The sequence below is a fragment of the Eublepharis macularius genome, chromosome 10, assembly GCF_028583425.1.
Source record: "Eublepharis macularius isolate TG4126 chromosome 10, MPM_Emac_v1.0, whole genome shotgun sequence".
NCBI classification, from domain to species: Eukaryota; Metazoa; Chordata; class Lepidosauria; order Squamata; family Eublepharidae; genus Eublepharis; species Eublepharis macularius.
In genome coordinates this window covers 75,878,575-75,892,416 of record NC_072799.1, presented here as the reverse complement: position 1 = coordinate 75,892,416, position 13,842 = coordinate 75,878,575, and the positions used below count along the sequence as shown (strand labels likewise).

The 13,842-nt window shown below is 41.0% G+C and overlaps 1 protein-coding gene across 1 annotated transcript in view; it reads right to left on the bottom strand.

Moving 5' to 3' along the window:
• The window catches only part of LOC129336562 (teneurin-3), a 208,115-nt gene that overhangs the window by 109,817 nt on the left and 84,456 nt on the right, over positions 1–13,842 (bottom strand). Inside the window, exon 10 of the mRNA XM_054989724.1 lies at positions 8,669–8,815. Within this exon, the coding sequence (XP_054845699.1) occupies positions 8,669–8,815 (147 nt within the window). The remainder of the gene's footprint in view (positions 1–8,668; positions 8,816–13,842) is intronic.

Genomic DNA, 13,842 nt, shown 5'->3' with positions numbered 1-13,842 from the left:
CAATTTGGATCCATATATTTCTTGTAGAGTAGCACAGTTAGCTCTCGCAGCTAAGAAAATTCAAGCTCAATCTGTGCTTAATACCTGAACCCCCTTCACCTGTGTATAATGAAGGTGCTACCTGTTTTAAAGTACTTTTATGTGCTTTTAGCATTACAGTTTTGTTGCTTGTTGCTCTTACTTCATGTTTGACTTATGTTTTATTTGCTTAGAGCTAAACCACACGAGACAAATTACACAAGGACGCTCACATGAAGGGAGACGCAATGTTAGCTGAGAAGTGTAGTTTGAATTTCACTTCTCTCTACAGAGCTGGCTAGATCGCTCCTCAGAGGGTTTGTTAATTTCACCTCTCCACAGAGCCTGCAAAGATCTCTTTGAAGGGTTTGTTAAAGTTCCTCTTTGCCTCCCAGAAGGCTCTGTCAATTATTAACAAAACCTCTGAGGAATGATCTTTGCCTACTTTGTAGAGAGGTGAAATTAACAAACCCTCCGAAAAGCCATCTAGCCAGCTCTGTAGAGAGAGGTGAAATTCAAACCACCCTTCCCAGCTAACACTGCGTCTCGCTTCACTTGAGCGTCCTCATGTAATTCGTCTTGTGAAGTTTAGCTCTCAGTTGTGACGTAAATTAATCAAAAGCGGGGAGGGGGAACAGCCTGAGGAGGGCAGAGCGTTTTCTAGGAGGCCAGGAAAGTTGAGAGCAGTTGGGAGTCAGTTAAAGGAAGACAAAAAAGCAAAAGGAGATGGGAGACGGGGCATGTTAAAAGTATCATCAGGAAACTCAGAAACCACACCACCTGCCGTTTCGTGAAGGCGATTCAGCATGCTCACTGATCAGTGAAAGCAACCGGGCGTTAAAGGGCAAAAAGGGGACCTGGGGAGTGGGAATTGGCCTTTTCCAACCCCTAAGAGCGTGAATGAATAGTTTTCTCCTTGACTCTTTTCATACACACGTAAGGACACTGAGCAAAATTACTTATGTAAAATTAAGAATCCAGAAGCAACAACTAGCAGTTATTGGGCAGAACAGGGTTTCTCCATACAAAGGCAAGTGCGTGCGCCATTCAATCCCATTCAGTTGAGAGTCATCAATATTCAGAATGTTCCATAATAATAAACATATGACCCAAATGCAGACATTTAAGCTTTGCATAGGGATGTCACTCTAGATTTTAATTGCCTTTTAACCCCACCGTCTTCAATGTTTTTTCTCTATGCCAATGCATATGATGATCCAACCTAGGACACACTTTATGCCTTTGATTAAGTGGGCTGTAGTACAGTATTTACGCAAATGTGAGTTTTTGTTTTTTCTCAGGTATGCCATCAAGGAAAGAGGGGGTTGTCTTACATTGCATAAAAGTTGCAGTTATGTCCAATAATAACTTTTTGTGTGTATAACATTTTTAAGGGGGTTGGTCTTGCCATCATCCTTTCGAGTAAATATGATATATGAAAGTTTACTTTACAATGAATTTGTTGGTCTTTAAGTTGCCACAACACCCTGTTGCAAATCCTTTGCTTTCTCTAGCTAGTACTGTCCTTCCTCTACTTTTGAGGTAAAATTTTCCTCCTCAAGCATATGAAGCTGTTTCCCGGGCTGGGAAGCCTTCAGAAACATGTTTGTGGCTGTAACTTTAACTGGTGCAGAGCGGTAAGCTGCAGTACTGAAATCCAAACTCTGCTCACGACCTGAGTTTAATCCTGGCGGAAGCCAAGGTTGACTCAGCCTTCCATCCTTCCAAGGTTGGTAAAAGGAGTACCCAGTTTCCTGGGGGTAAAGTGTAGATGACTGGCAAACCACCCCGTAACAAAAGTCTTCTAAAAAAACGTGATGCAACATCCCCCCATGGGTCAGTAATGACTCGGTGCTTGCACAGGGGACGACCTTTACCTTTTTTAATTGTTCCACCCTTAAAGAAGATATAGGTTATGATGTTCCCCAGCAAAGGTTACCCACAACTTGTTTTTGCACTAACAGATGAACATGGCTATCTTTCTCACAAATGTGTGAGGCAATGTTTTAAAATATTTTTTAAACTAAATTTTATCAGCTCTGAAAACAAATAAATATATATGCACATTTTCTGGAAAAATTAGTGTGAAAACGTTAAACCCCCACTTAATGTCAAAGCTAGGTGCCCTTGTATTGAAGAAGCTCTGCCCTCATAAATTAGTCAGTAAATCTATATGAATTATTGTAAGTCTTGGCCGTCTTTTGCATTCACAACTTCTCCTTCACCATACTTAAAATCCATGATTCTTTTACCACATTCAAGTAGACTAAACATATTAGTATGCAGGCTCTTTGAGGGCTTTTATATATATGTTTTCATTTGTAGTTAGACTTTTGTTGGAGCAAAGGGAAGGCTAGTTTTTTGGTTTTTTAAAAAGGCTTATGATTCCCCAATGCTTGCTGCTGAATCTGAGCATAGTCCCAAACTTTTTAAAAAAAGTATAATAAAAATAGACTATCCAGAATTAGCTATAAAATCGCTTCCACATGGGTATTTTTCACCTAGCATGGAAAATGGAAAGCCCTGGGTTAAAGGGCAGCATCCACATGACACATTAAGAGCATGGCTTGTGGCATTCTAGGAGCCTTCTCCTTTAACTAGAGGGAAGAAAATAAATATTTTTCCAGTTTAAAGGTGGATTTGGGGGGCCATTGAGTGGTCCTGGTGCCACTGCTGCTGTTGAATCGTCACTTTTGCACAGATGATATAATAATAATATAACAGTAACATTCGATTGATATACTGCCCTTCAGGACACCCACTCAGAGCAGTTTACCAAGCGTATTATTTTATCCGCACAATAATCAGCCTGTGAGGTGGGTGGGGCTGAGAGAGCATCAGGAAGCTGTGACTGACCCAAGGTCACCCAGCTGGCTTCGAGTGGAGGTGTGGGGAATCAAACCCCGTTCCCCAGATTAGATTAGATTCCTGCTGCTCTTAACCACTACATCAGTGTAGAGAAAATAAGGCTGGAGAGTGAAGTGAGGAGCAAGGAGAGTGGGACCAGGCTGTGAATGTGAACTTTGTTCTTGCTCATTCATATTCTCTTTCTGCTGCTCCTGCAGCAGCAGGGACGCACTTTTGCATCCTGTGTGGAATTAACCTATGAAAACCCTTTTAGAAGGACTTCTATGCTATTCTAGATCACTGCAGTGTTACCCAACCTTTTCCTGAGTCTGTCCAACTGCTTAATCCATATACAAACAATATATGCATACTGCACGTACTCTTCTTACATGTGTTGGTCTAACTCTGAATGTCTGAGCAGACAGACAAATGTCTTCATGGACACATGTCCAAGTATGTGCATATAGGCTTTGCATAAGTGATTAGGAAAGTTGCAAAAAGCAAGATCTTGGCAGTGCTTACAGAACATACGGATTGCTGTAGAGATATTTGTGTGTTTGGGCAGGGAGTAGGAGTCGGTAGGCATGCTTCTGCTTCGCTTATACACACACACATGCGGAGTTGAACACACTTTGAATGACTGAGCAGGGCTGCTGTTAATTGGGAATGCTCCTTTGCAATATGTTTCAGGGCATCTCATGCTTATTCAGAGATTTAAGAAGAACATTTGCTCATCTAAGCAGGGTGATCTTCTCCAACCAAAAGGCCAGCAAGGAGGAGATTGCAGTCCTTTACAGAAGCGATCAGTAAAGTAAGAAAAGAAAGCTGGGGGATGGGTAGCAGGAAGAAAGGGCACCTCTGCAAGAAGCAAGTTTTGACAACTATATATATATGGCAGGAAAGGGAAGGGAGAGAGTGAATACACTTTGCAAGCAGAGGAATATTTCTGACAGTGAGAAAAAAAAATCTGGGACTTGCAAGGGAAACCGAAGAGCTCCATCTTCATGAAAAGCTGACAGTCATTCAGGAAGAAATGTGAACAAACAACTAGCATTATAGGGCTGGGGGAAAGTGAATTTATTTATCTATCACACTTATATCCTGCTGTGCCTGCAGAGCATTCAGAGCCGTGTACGTTTGTTTTCCTCATTGTTCTTACAGAATTAGGTTAGGGAGAGAGAGAGAGACTTGCGGAAGTTACCGGAGAGCTTCATCTTCTTCAGTTCAAACACCACACACTATCTGCTAGTAAAATAAATAAATAATCCATATAAATAAAATAAGTTCCAGGAGAACAAATTATAGCAACTAGAGATAGAATGTATACAAAGAAAAAGTTATGGGGGCCAAGGACTAGGGATTCCTTTCCCCCAGTGGGGGCAGGGGATCCCCCGCCTTCACACTCCACACTCCCACCACTTACCTGGCTGGTGGGGGAGTAAGGCATGGGAATGGACCACCCATGTGCATTCCCAGGGCGGTGCAACGATGTCACTCCTGGGCGTGATGTCATTGCTTCACCCCGAGAGTGCGTGCGTGCTTTGCAGTGACCCAAATTCGCCCATTGCGAAGTGCATCTGTGCTCCCACACCCATGTGATGACATCAATGGAAGTGACATCATCGCGCAGGTGTGAGGCCGTGCAGATGCAAATGAAGCATGCTGGGGCCACAAGAAAAGTAAGCGCAAGGTCCCCAGCCTCCTGCTGGAACAGGAAGGGAACCTGGCAACCCTATGCAAGGACTTTTATTGTTAGGACATCCCAGAAGAGTAGGAGGAAAGAAGAACATATACAGCTACTTTAAACCAAGTCAGATCCATGTGTCCATCAAGCTGAGAACTGTTTTCTTTGGCTGGCAGTGCTACTTCAGAACGTGAAGGAGATTCGTTCCAGTACTGGCTACCTGACATACTTTTAAACTGGAGATGCCAAGGATTCAACCAAGAACCTCTCTACATGCAAAGCCTATGCTCTAACCACAGAGCTGCAGTCCCTTCTAAGCCCCCACTCTTATTTTTGTATTACATTTTTATCCAGCTCTTCCTCCTAATACTTCAGGACAGTATATATGGACTCCCTACATTTCATCTTCAGAACAAGATGTATAGTAGATTATGCTGAATGAGAGAGAGGCATGCAGTCAACGTCACCCAGTGAACTTTATACCAATGTTGGGGCTCCAGCCTCAGTCCAACAGTCTAACCAGATTAAACTAGATCGTGAAACAATGATTAGAAACAGTGAGTGAGAACTACTACAGACATTGAAGGACCAGTGGATAGACAGCAGCTGAAATGGGAAAAGAAATCGTTAACTTAGCCTCAGTGAAAAGAGAAAACAGAAGGGAGCAGAAATAATATGGCCCTTAGATCTGACAAGGAGAAGGTCTCTAAAACTGTCAGTAACAGTGGATTCAGTTGAATGGAATGAGCAGGTCATAAAAGTAAGGGATTGAGACATCATTACCAAAATATAGAGACAAGTTCAAGGGTTTTGAAAAGAAGAAGGAATACTGCATTAAGAAATTCAGGATAAATGTTTTAAGGTTTTAAGAGATCAGTGGAGGTGAAGGAGTCAGGTGGTAGAACAGAACACAGTCTGTAATCTGACAAACTGTGTGCAACCCACCTGCCATGGATAGCTAGATCCGTCAACTGCAGAAAGACAAAATTCTAATGATTGGGCAGAACCCGGGTCCAGTGCCTGGGGGAATCAATGGGTAGTACCCAAAAGGTTCAGCACTATTCCTGGGATGATAAGCAGGCAGTACTCAACAAGAATAGATGAAGCCCAGTGGCACAGAGCACTGGTAAGAGGGTTTGAGCCACAAAAACCCTCAGTTCGTCTAAGTCAGGGATCCCCAGCACATAGCCCATGGGCACAAGGGTGCCCATGGACACCTTTTTGGGTGCCCACTGAGGCTTTTCTGGAAGGGCTTGTGCACAGCTGGGCATATTCTGCTTGAACACCTGCAGCAGAAGGATCTTATTTGCCTGTCCTAGGCCTTACAAATTCACCTTCCCACCCGTTCAGCCTGGCGGAGGGAGAAACAGAAAAGCCCCCTTTTCCCACCCCAAACCTGCTGCTCCAAGTAGTGCCGCTGGAGCCAGGGAGGGGAACAACTTGGTTACTACATACAGGAAAAGAAAAGCCATTCTCTCTTAAACCTGGTAGCAGCGCTCTGGAGGGAACAAGACTGGCTGGTTCGGGGTGGGGGGGAAGTGAAGCCCCCTCAGCTAGCCAGAGCCCTTCCCTCCCAAGTAGCAGCACTCCAAAGTTTAACTCAGGAAAGGGGTAGTGGAAGCTATTAATTACCACAAATTTGAGACATGAACTGTGTTTATTTTAGAAAAATAATAACCCATAACACACTTGTTAGTTATACTTTGAGTGTATATATGAGCTTATTAAAAACGGTTCTCAGCTGTTGCCTTTCGCTCACAAAGGCTTTTCACAACATACTCATTCCATAATTTCAGTTGGGTAAATGAAAAGCCTGGCCTTTATAATGTAGACTGTACAACAGGTAAGCATGCATCAGAGTAAATCCGTACCAAAGACCTCAAGAAACTGAGCACGTTAATATACATTTTTCTTGGGGGAGGAGGGAACATTCTGAACTCCATACTTTGCATTGTCATAGCCATGGTTACCACCATGACAATATTTATAATCTCTAGTTACCTCTTTCTCTGCTGGCAACCATTTTGTGGTTGTTTCCACCTCTGGCGGCAGCCATTTTGTGGTTATGCTCACTACTCTCTATCAGGATTCCAAATGTGCCCACAGGCCCAAAAAGGTTGGGGACCCCTGATCTAAAGTGATGGGATGCTCATGATGCCAAGCTCACTGCCATCAAGCGATATGTTTACATGTGGTGTCAAGCTATCGTCAATAACCTTGTGTAAAATTAGTACAACTATGTCCAAAGCAAGAAAGAAAAGTGAATTAACTCAAGCAGCTGAACTCATTAGTGAAATACATGTCATAAGTTTAAGCATTTCGAAGGCATTCTAGAAAATGTTTACCAGTTTTATAGGTAGGAAATACTGAGAACTGAACTGTGAGTCCATGATAGAATACTCAAAACCCGTGCAAAGTGATCACTCAAGGAAGTGAGACAAGTTGGCTACTGATTGGAGACTGTCAAATCACATTAGGCATTATGCGATCATATAACTAAGCATCTAGAAACACTGACTCATTGAAAATTACCTCAATACACAGAGAGACACCCTCATATGCGAATATCTTCTCTCATTCTCACAAAGAAAAGAAGCTGACTCTCTTTCACAAGCACGCACACATACAAAGGACTGCTGATTAGCATCATTCTTATTAGACCCCCAATCTAGCTCTGGGAAGACAAGGCTGGGGATGATGATGGGAGGGTGGTGGCCAGCTAACATGGCTAACAGAGCTGGGCTGGCAGTTGAGGTTGTAGTGGTATAGTGGTTAGAGGTCTGGATTATAATGTAGGAGTCCCAGGTTTGAATCCCCGCTCTGCTATGGAAGTTCACTGAGTGACCTTGGGCCAGCTGCTCTCTTTCACTCTAACCTACCTCAAAAGTGTTTTATTGTAAGAATAAATCAGAGCAGGAGAGAACAATGTTATAAGCCACTTGGAGAAAAATGGAGGTTGTGTGTGTATATAAACAATGCAAGTGGAACCATTCACTTAATCCAGAACAGGTTCTCATTGGTCATTTTTCTGTCCATCTGCCATCAGACATAGTAGGTGAGGCAACAAAACAAGCTTCACTGCCATTCCCAATATGGAAGCCCAGGTGAAACACCAGTCGAGAATGGCAGCTTTGATTTTTTTGTGCATATGCTCACACACATTCACCTCCTGGCCTCTTCTGCCCCAGAATATATGAGTGCACAATACGTTCATGGATATTTTAAAAAACCAAAACAATCAGAAAGAGAATGGACAACTGGCGAGAGCAGGTAAAACAGTTTTGACACCCACCCACCCCTATACTAAGGGAGCCAGAAGATCCCAAATTAGCTGGGCCAGTAGTTCTCTGACTACCGCAGTTTTCAGTCCTATGGTATGTCAGAATACATGGCTGGAAGGCTGCATTCAGCTGAGTGAGGCACAAGTTGCAGAGGCATGGGCTAGGGAATTATCCAGATAAGTAACACAAATGGGAGTGAGAAGGTGAGAAGAGGAAATGCAATTAAGAAAAAGGAAAGAAGAAAAGACAGGGTTGAGAGAATATGATTGCACAAGTATAGTTCCTCGAATTTTTTTCTGAAGATCTTCAAAATGAGCTAAAGGCAGAATGACACAGTAATGAGTCAAAGCTGGAGTGAGATAAGGAAACGTTCTTGAGTTGGCAATATATTCAGTGGGATGAGATTATTTCTAACAATGGTTCTTTGGAAAATATGAAGTTGTTACAAAATGGTATCCCAACAAAGTTCCATGTACGGCTTCAAATATTTGCCTGAATATGGATTTCACAACTGTTCTTTGTTGGTATGCAGCTTTATTTTAACGTTCACGGAATTACAATGTTATTTTTGCCCTCAAATAAAATACTACCACTTGGAACCTAATGCTCACTAATGGATTTCGATGTACACATTTTGCCTGCTGTAACCATCTCTTAAGGATTTGATAGCATACTAAATGAAGGCAATAAATGTTGTAGCACATTCCTGCATGTATCTCATCACAGGTAGTAAAAGCTCTGTATCATTCTCACAGCAGTATTTTTCCACCTGATTGGGAAGCCGATAATTTTACAATTTTTTTTAAGCAGTGGAGGAATTTCACTGTGCAACTCCTACCTCCTTCATTGTCCTTGCTATCGGTACATAAAGTTTCCATGGCGACATCACATCCTGCTCCTCTCCATCCAGGCTGACAAACGCAATGCCAGCCATTTTGGTCCAGAGTACATCTTCCGTTGCTATTACACAGACCAGGGCATCCCTCTGTCAAAACAGACAAAAAGGGACACTGTGATTTAAATATTATAATGACTTTCAATCTAATCGTAATACAAACAGGGGACACTTACTGGGAACAGGCCTTCAGAACAGCACAAATACCGTAATTGCACATGGAGAGTAACAGCAACACTACCTGGGATTCTAATTCTTAACTAAGTGGCATCTTTGATTGATCTGACACTTGAGACACCACTTACCTGTGCAGGCAGGAAATATATCCAAGAATCCTTTAAATACCTGCAGGCCAGACAAAATTATGTTTTCATTCCGTTTAGCAGAGCAGCAGGCAATGTGAGCATAGCATACAACACAGCCGCTAGATAAAACAATAGGGTTTCTGCACTTACAGAGCAGATAATTATTTGCTATAGATGTGTTGTTGGTTTCTTAATAGTTTAGTTTTTGTTAAGCTACTTTTTATTTTAAACAAATCCTTTGAAATTCTGAAGCAGGTAAGCTCCTCTGCACTCAGTAAAAAAAAAAAAAAGAACATTAATTTTATCTGGTCTCAGAGTTGCCGTGTAGTCATGTGAAATTACAGTGCATTAAATAATTGCACAAAGTATAGGTCAATTTCAATGACTATACTTTATGCCAAAAGTACATTCCTTCTCACAGAATAAGCAAAGCCCAGAGTGAAGCAGCTTAGCATCTATTCTAACAAACATTAGGATTCAGGCTGCATACGGATGGGACAGGACCGACAGGATTTCCAACCAAATGTAATAGCTGTGCGTATTTGATTACTTAGGACGGACAAAATGAAATACCATAAGGACCACAATAAAACATTGATAGACTGAACAAAAACACGGTAGTGACGTGCTTCAAGACAGATAGCGTAGAGTGATTTTTTTTGTGACAATCTCCCTAAGGCTTTTGTGCTGTTACCTTTATATCCTATCTTGTCGGCTTTTATGGCCAAGGAGGGAAAATTTGGGAAACAATTAAAATTATTTAATATATCCAAAATCTATTTTTTAAATCTAACATTGCATCAAAAACAGTATCTGTCACTTCCTGCTGATGAAAACCTGGCATGCAGCCAACATGACCTGTATGAGGATGATGACAGTTCATAAATATGTAGTATTCCTTATTCCTTATCTATCACTCTGGTAAGACATTCACATAAGCATGTATAGAAGCATAAGGATAATCAGTGGCTACGAATCAGATATCTCAGGACACAGCAGTTACTTGTAACTCTATACAGCATAAAAGATAAATTGTGCCGCCACCTTTTAAAGTTTTATCTCTCTACGGCCTCTGGGAGCTAGAATACTCTCCTGTTCCTGTTGTTTTGCACACTTGTGCTTGGCAGAATCTGTTCTTGTGGCTATTAACGCTTTTGGAATTATCAATGTACTCAGGGCTTTTTTTCTGGGAAAAGAGGTGGCGGAACTCAGTGGGTTGCCCTTGGAGAAAATGGTCACATGACCGGTGGCCCCGCCCCCTGATCTCCAGACAGAGGGGAGTTTAGATTGCCCTCTGTGCTGCTGAGCAGTGTGGAGGGCATTCTACACTCCCCTCTGTCTGGAGATCAGGGGGCGGGGCCGCCAGCCATGTGACCATTTTCAAGAGGTTCCGGAACTCCGTTCCACCACGTTCCTGCTGAAAAAAAGCCCTGAATGTACTCCTTTCTCCACCTACACAGCACAAATGAAATGATCATTCTATGGGTATCATTGCCTTTAGTAAAATTAGTACTTACAGATGGAAGGGGAGCATAAGTAACATCTCACGATAAGGTATGATGAAGTTATAGTTATGGATATCATGTCACCATGCCAGGCTGAGATTAGATTAGGCTGCTTGTTTAGGCCATCTACATGTTTTAATATCATATAGAAAAAGGCAAATTTGACTTCTGACGCGAGTTTCTTCCATTTTGTTTACCCGGGACATGCAGTTTTATCAGTCCGATTGGCAAACCGTTTGCGGAGAACAATTGAATGTGATATATTATGTGAAAGCCTGGATATTGCCATGAATATTGCCATATTCTAATGAAAAAGCACAAATAAGGAATAGAAGAAAGGCAATCTGGAACAGGGGGAGTATTGGTGAGAATTAAATATATACACACACATATATTTCTTTGCCAAACTTCTATTTTAACTGAAGATATGGTACATTTACTGTTGAGTGGTATGTTTTGCTGTTCAGCAATAGTCAGCTGTGCTACCCGATATTTTCTTAGAAAAGCAGGAAAAGAAATCTAGCAATAAGAGCTCATTTCAGCGATTTTGAAAATTCTTCCACACTTACAGTGCAATCCTAAGCAAAGTTACTCCACTCTTAGCCCACTGAAATCAGTGGGCTAGACTGGAGTAACTCTGTTTAGGATTTCACTGTTAGTCAGCTTATTATGAATTTTGGTAGCCAAATTCCAAAAATACCATTTTCAGTGAAATCCTAAGCAGAGTTACTCTGTAACTCTAAGCAGAATAACTCTGTTTAGGATTTCACTGTTAGATGAGTATATTGATCAGGCATGGGGTGTTTTCAGCTCCCCCTTCCAATGCACCTGTCAAAACCCCAGGCTACATGAAATGCTGCTACTGAAAGAAATATCATGCTCCCATAATGCTTGTACTTTATGATTGCAGAGAAACAGGGAGCATGTTGGTTCCCTGCCACCAGCACTACTGGTTAATATTAAATACATATTTAATATATTGCAATTTATTTCTGGAGGCATGACATTTTCTTACTCTTCCACAAACTCTTCATTTTTCTTATCTTTCTACATATATGATGCCTAGGAGATTCCTCCTATCAAAAGCTAGGAGACGTGAAAAACCACAAACAGCAAATGCATGACTTATCTTCAGTTTTTTGACACCATCAAAGCTAATCCATTTATACAGGAATAGCAAAACTCACAAATTGCTTATAAAGTGTTAAGGGATGGCAAAAATATTAAAAGTCTTCATCTCTTATATCAGAGTAATGTGGAAAATAACATGAATGAAATTTGTAATTCATGGAGTACATATAAGAATATGTTGTTTTTGCCAAGTCTAGTGGAATGGTTGCTAGAATATAGATGAAACATGTCAAGGAAGAGCAAATATACAGTACCTTTAACTATTTTATCCAAATAGTGAGCTTGAGAATTAAAAAGAAAGAACAGACAGAAATTTCAGAAGAGTCAGGTAAGACAGGAATTGTTCAGGATTTGCATATAGAAAGGGCAGCAATTAGCTGAAAAGAGGGGCTTTACATTGAACAGAAGACCAGTTTATTGTGAGTGGAATATGTTTCATCATTTTAAAGATGCATGATTTTTTCCAACAGCAAATAAATAGTCAAACTGAGTTAAATGCTAAGAATAGTAAAAAAAAAAAAAGCAGCTTCAGATCCAAGAAAAGAAAAAGCACTTTTCTTTGTACCTACCTGGTAGTTCACTTTCATCCTGCCTTGTTTTTTATGTAGATCAAATCTAACCACAGACATTTGTCATTTTTCATTTGTTTTTACAGTAATTATGTATCATATGTACTTTACCATTCAGGCCAAGCTAGAAGATCATACAGTTTGCTCGTCATGTATGAATCAGACATTCTAAGCCAAAAAAACCTCTACTTGGGTTTGTGTAGGATTACTGCATTCCAGAAAGAAATAACAAACTTCAGTTTTTTCTGACCACTTATCTGTAATCTATTATCAGCTAATTATGCAAAACATTGAACTTAATTATTCTTGTTCAGAATGTACAGCAGCAGAAAACAAAAGGTTTTAAAGTTGAAAAATGAACCAAGATTATGGATGTAAACAATATAAACTCTTAACATATAAAATAAATGCAAGCTGTTCATCCCTTGACTAATTAAATATTGCAATTTCAAATAAAGATTAATGTAATGATTTTTTAAAAGGCAGGGCATTGGTTAAACAATATATTTATAAGAAGGAAGTTTATTATAAGAAGGAAAGAATTAATTTACATGTAGCATACACCATTTCCCAGTCACTTATTCTGTGTGAGCGCTCCTGTTCAGTTTAAGTGATAGTTGACATGACGGAATTATCACATTCCAAGTTGCCCAGGCAACTGTCCAACATGTTTTAATGAGAAATATTATGGCAGTTTCACACATTCGGGTTATTAAGATTCAGCTTTAATTAACACATGTGTAATAACTCCCAGTATCAGTGGAGACGAGCCATTCTCTACATCATGGACAACAGGATGACAGAATTCTGGTATTTATCACTTCAGACTGTAGGTCATACTTTTAAATACCGCCCCGCAAAGCTCCCTACATGTAGCACTCTAGCACATCAGGGGGACCAACCGCCTTGTGTGTACTTCTGCAGTCCTGACAGGGACCACAGATAGTGAACTTAAAGAAATTATAATGGAATATCAGTATCAGCCTACTCAGCTATGCTATGTCTAAGTTCTATAGGTAATGACCAGCACCCTGAATTGAGCCTAGATGGCAACAGGGCAGATGCTGGAATACTGGTATCATGTGCTCAAGTACCTCTTTTCAGGAAGGCGACAGCATTCTGCACCAGCTGAAACTTCTAAGTGAACACACCTGAAGCTGCTCTATACTGAATCAGACCATTGGTTCATCACAGTCAATACTGGTCTACTTAGACTGGCTGTGGTTCTCCAGGGTCCCAGGCAGAGCTCTTTCACATCACCAGGATCATATCAGATCCTTTAACTAGAGATGCCAGAGACTGAACTTGGGAAGTTCTGCATGCAGATGCTGTACTACTGAGCCACAGCCCCTCTGCAACCTCTCAACAGCAGACTTGAGTCAATAGTCCCATAGAGAACGTATTACATCAGCTAGGTTGCCATTATAAGAACATGAATGATGGTCAGTTACATCTGAACCTGAGAACAAAGGCTGCAGCTTTATCAGGTAAGGTTGGTAGGAAGCTGTTTGTCCCTTGTGAGGAGAGAAGCATGTTGAAACCTCCTTTCTACCAAAGAACAGATCGACCCAAAGACAGGAATGAAGGTGCAATATAGCTTCCAGAAT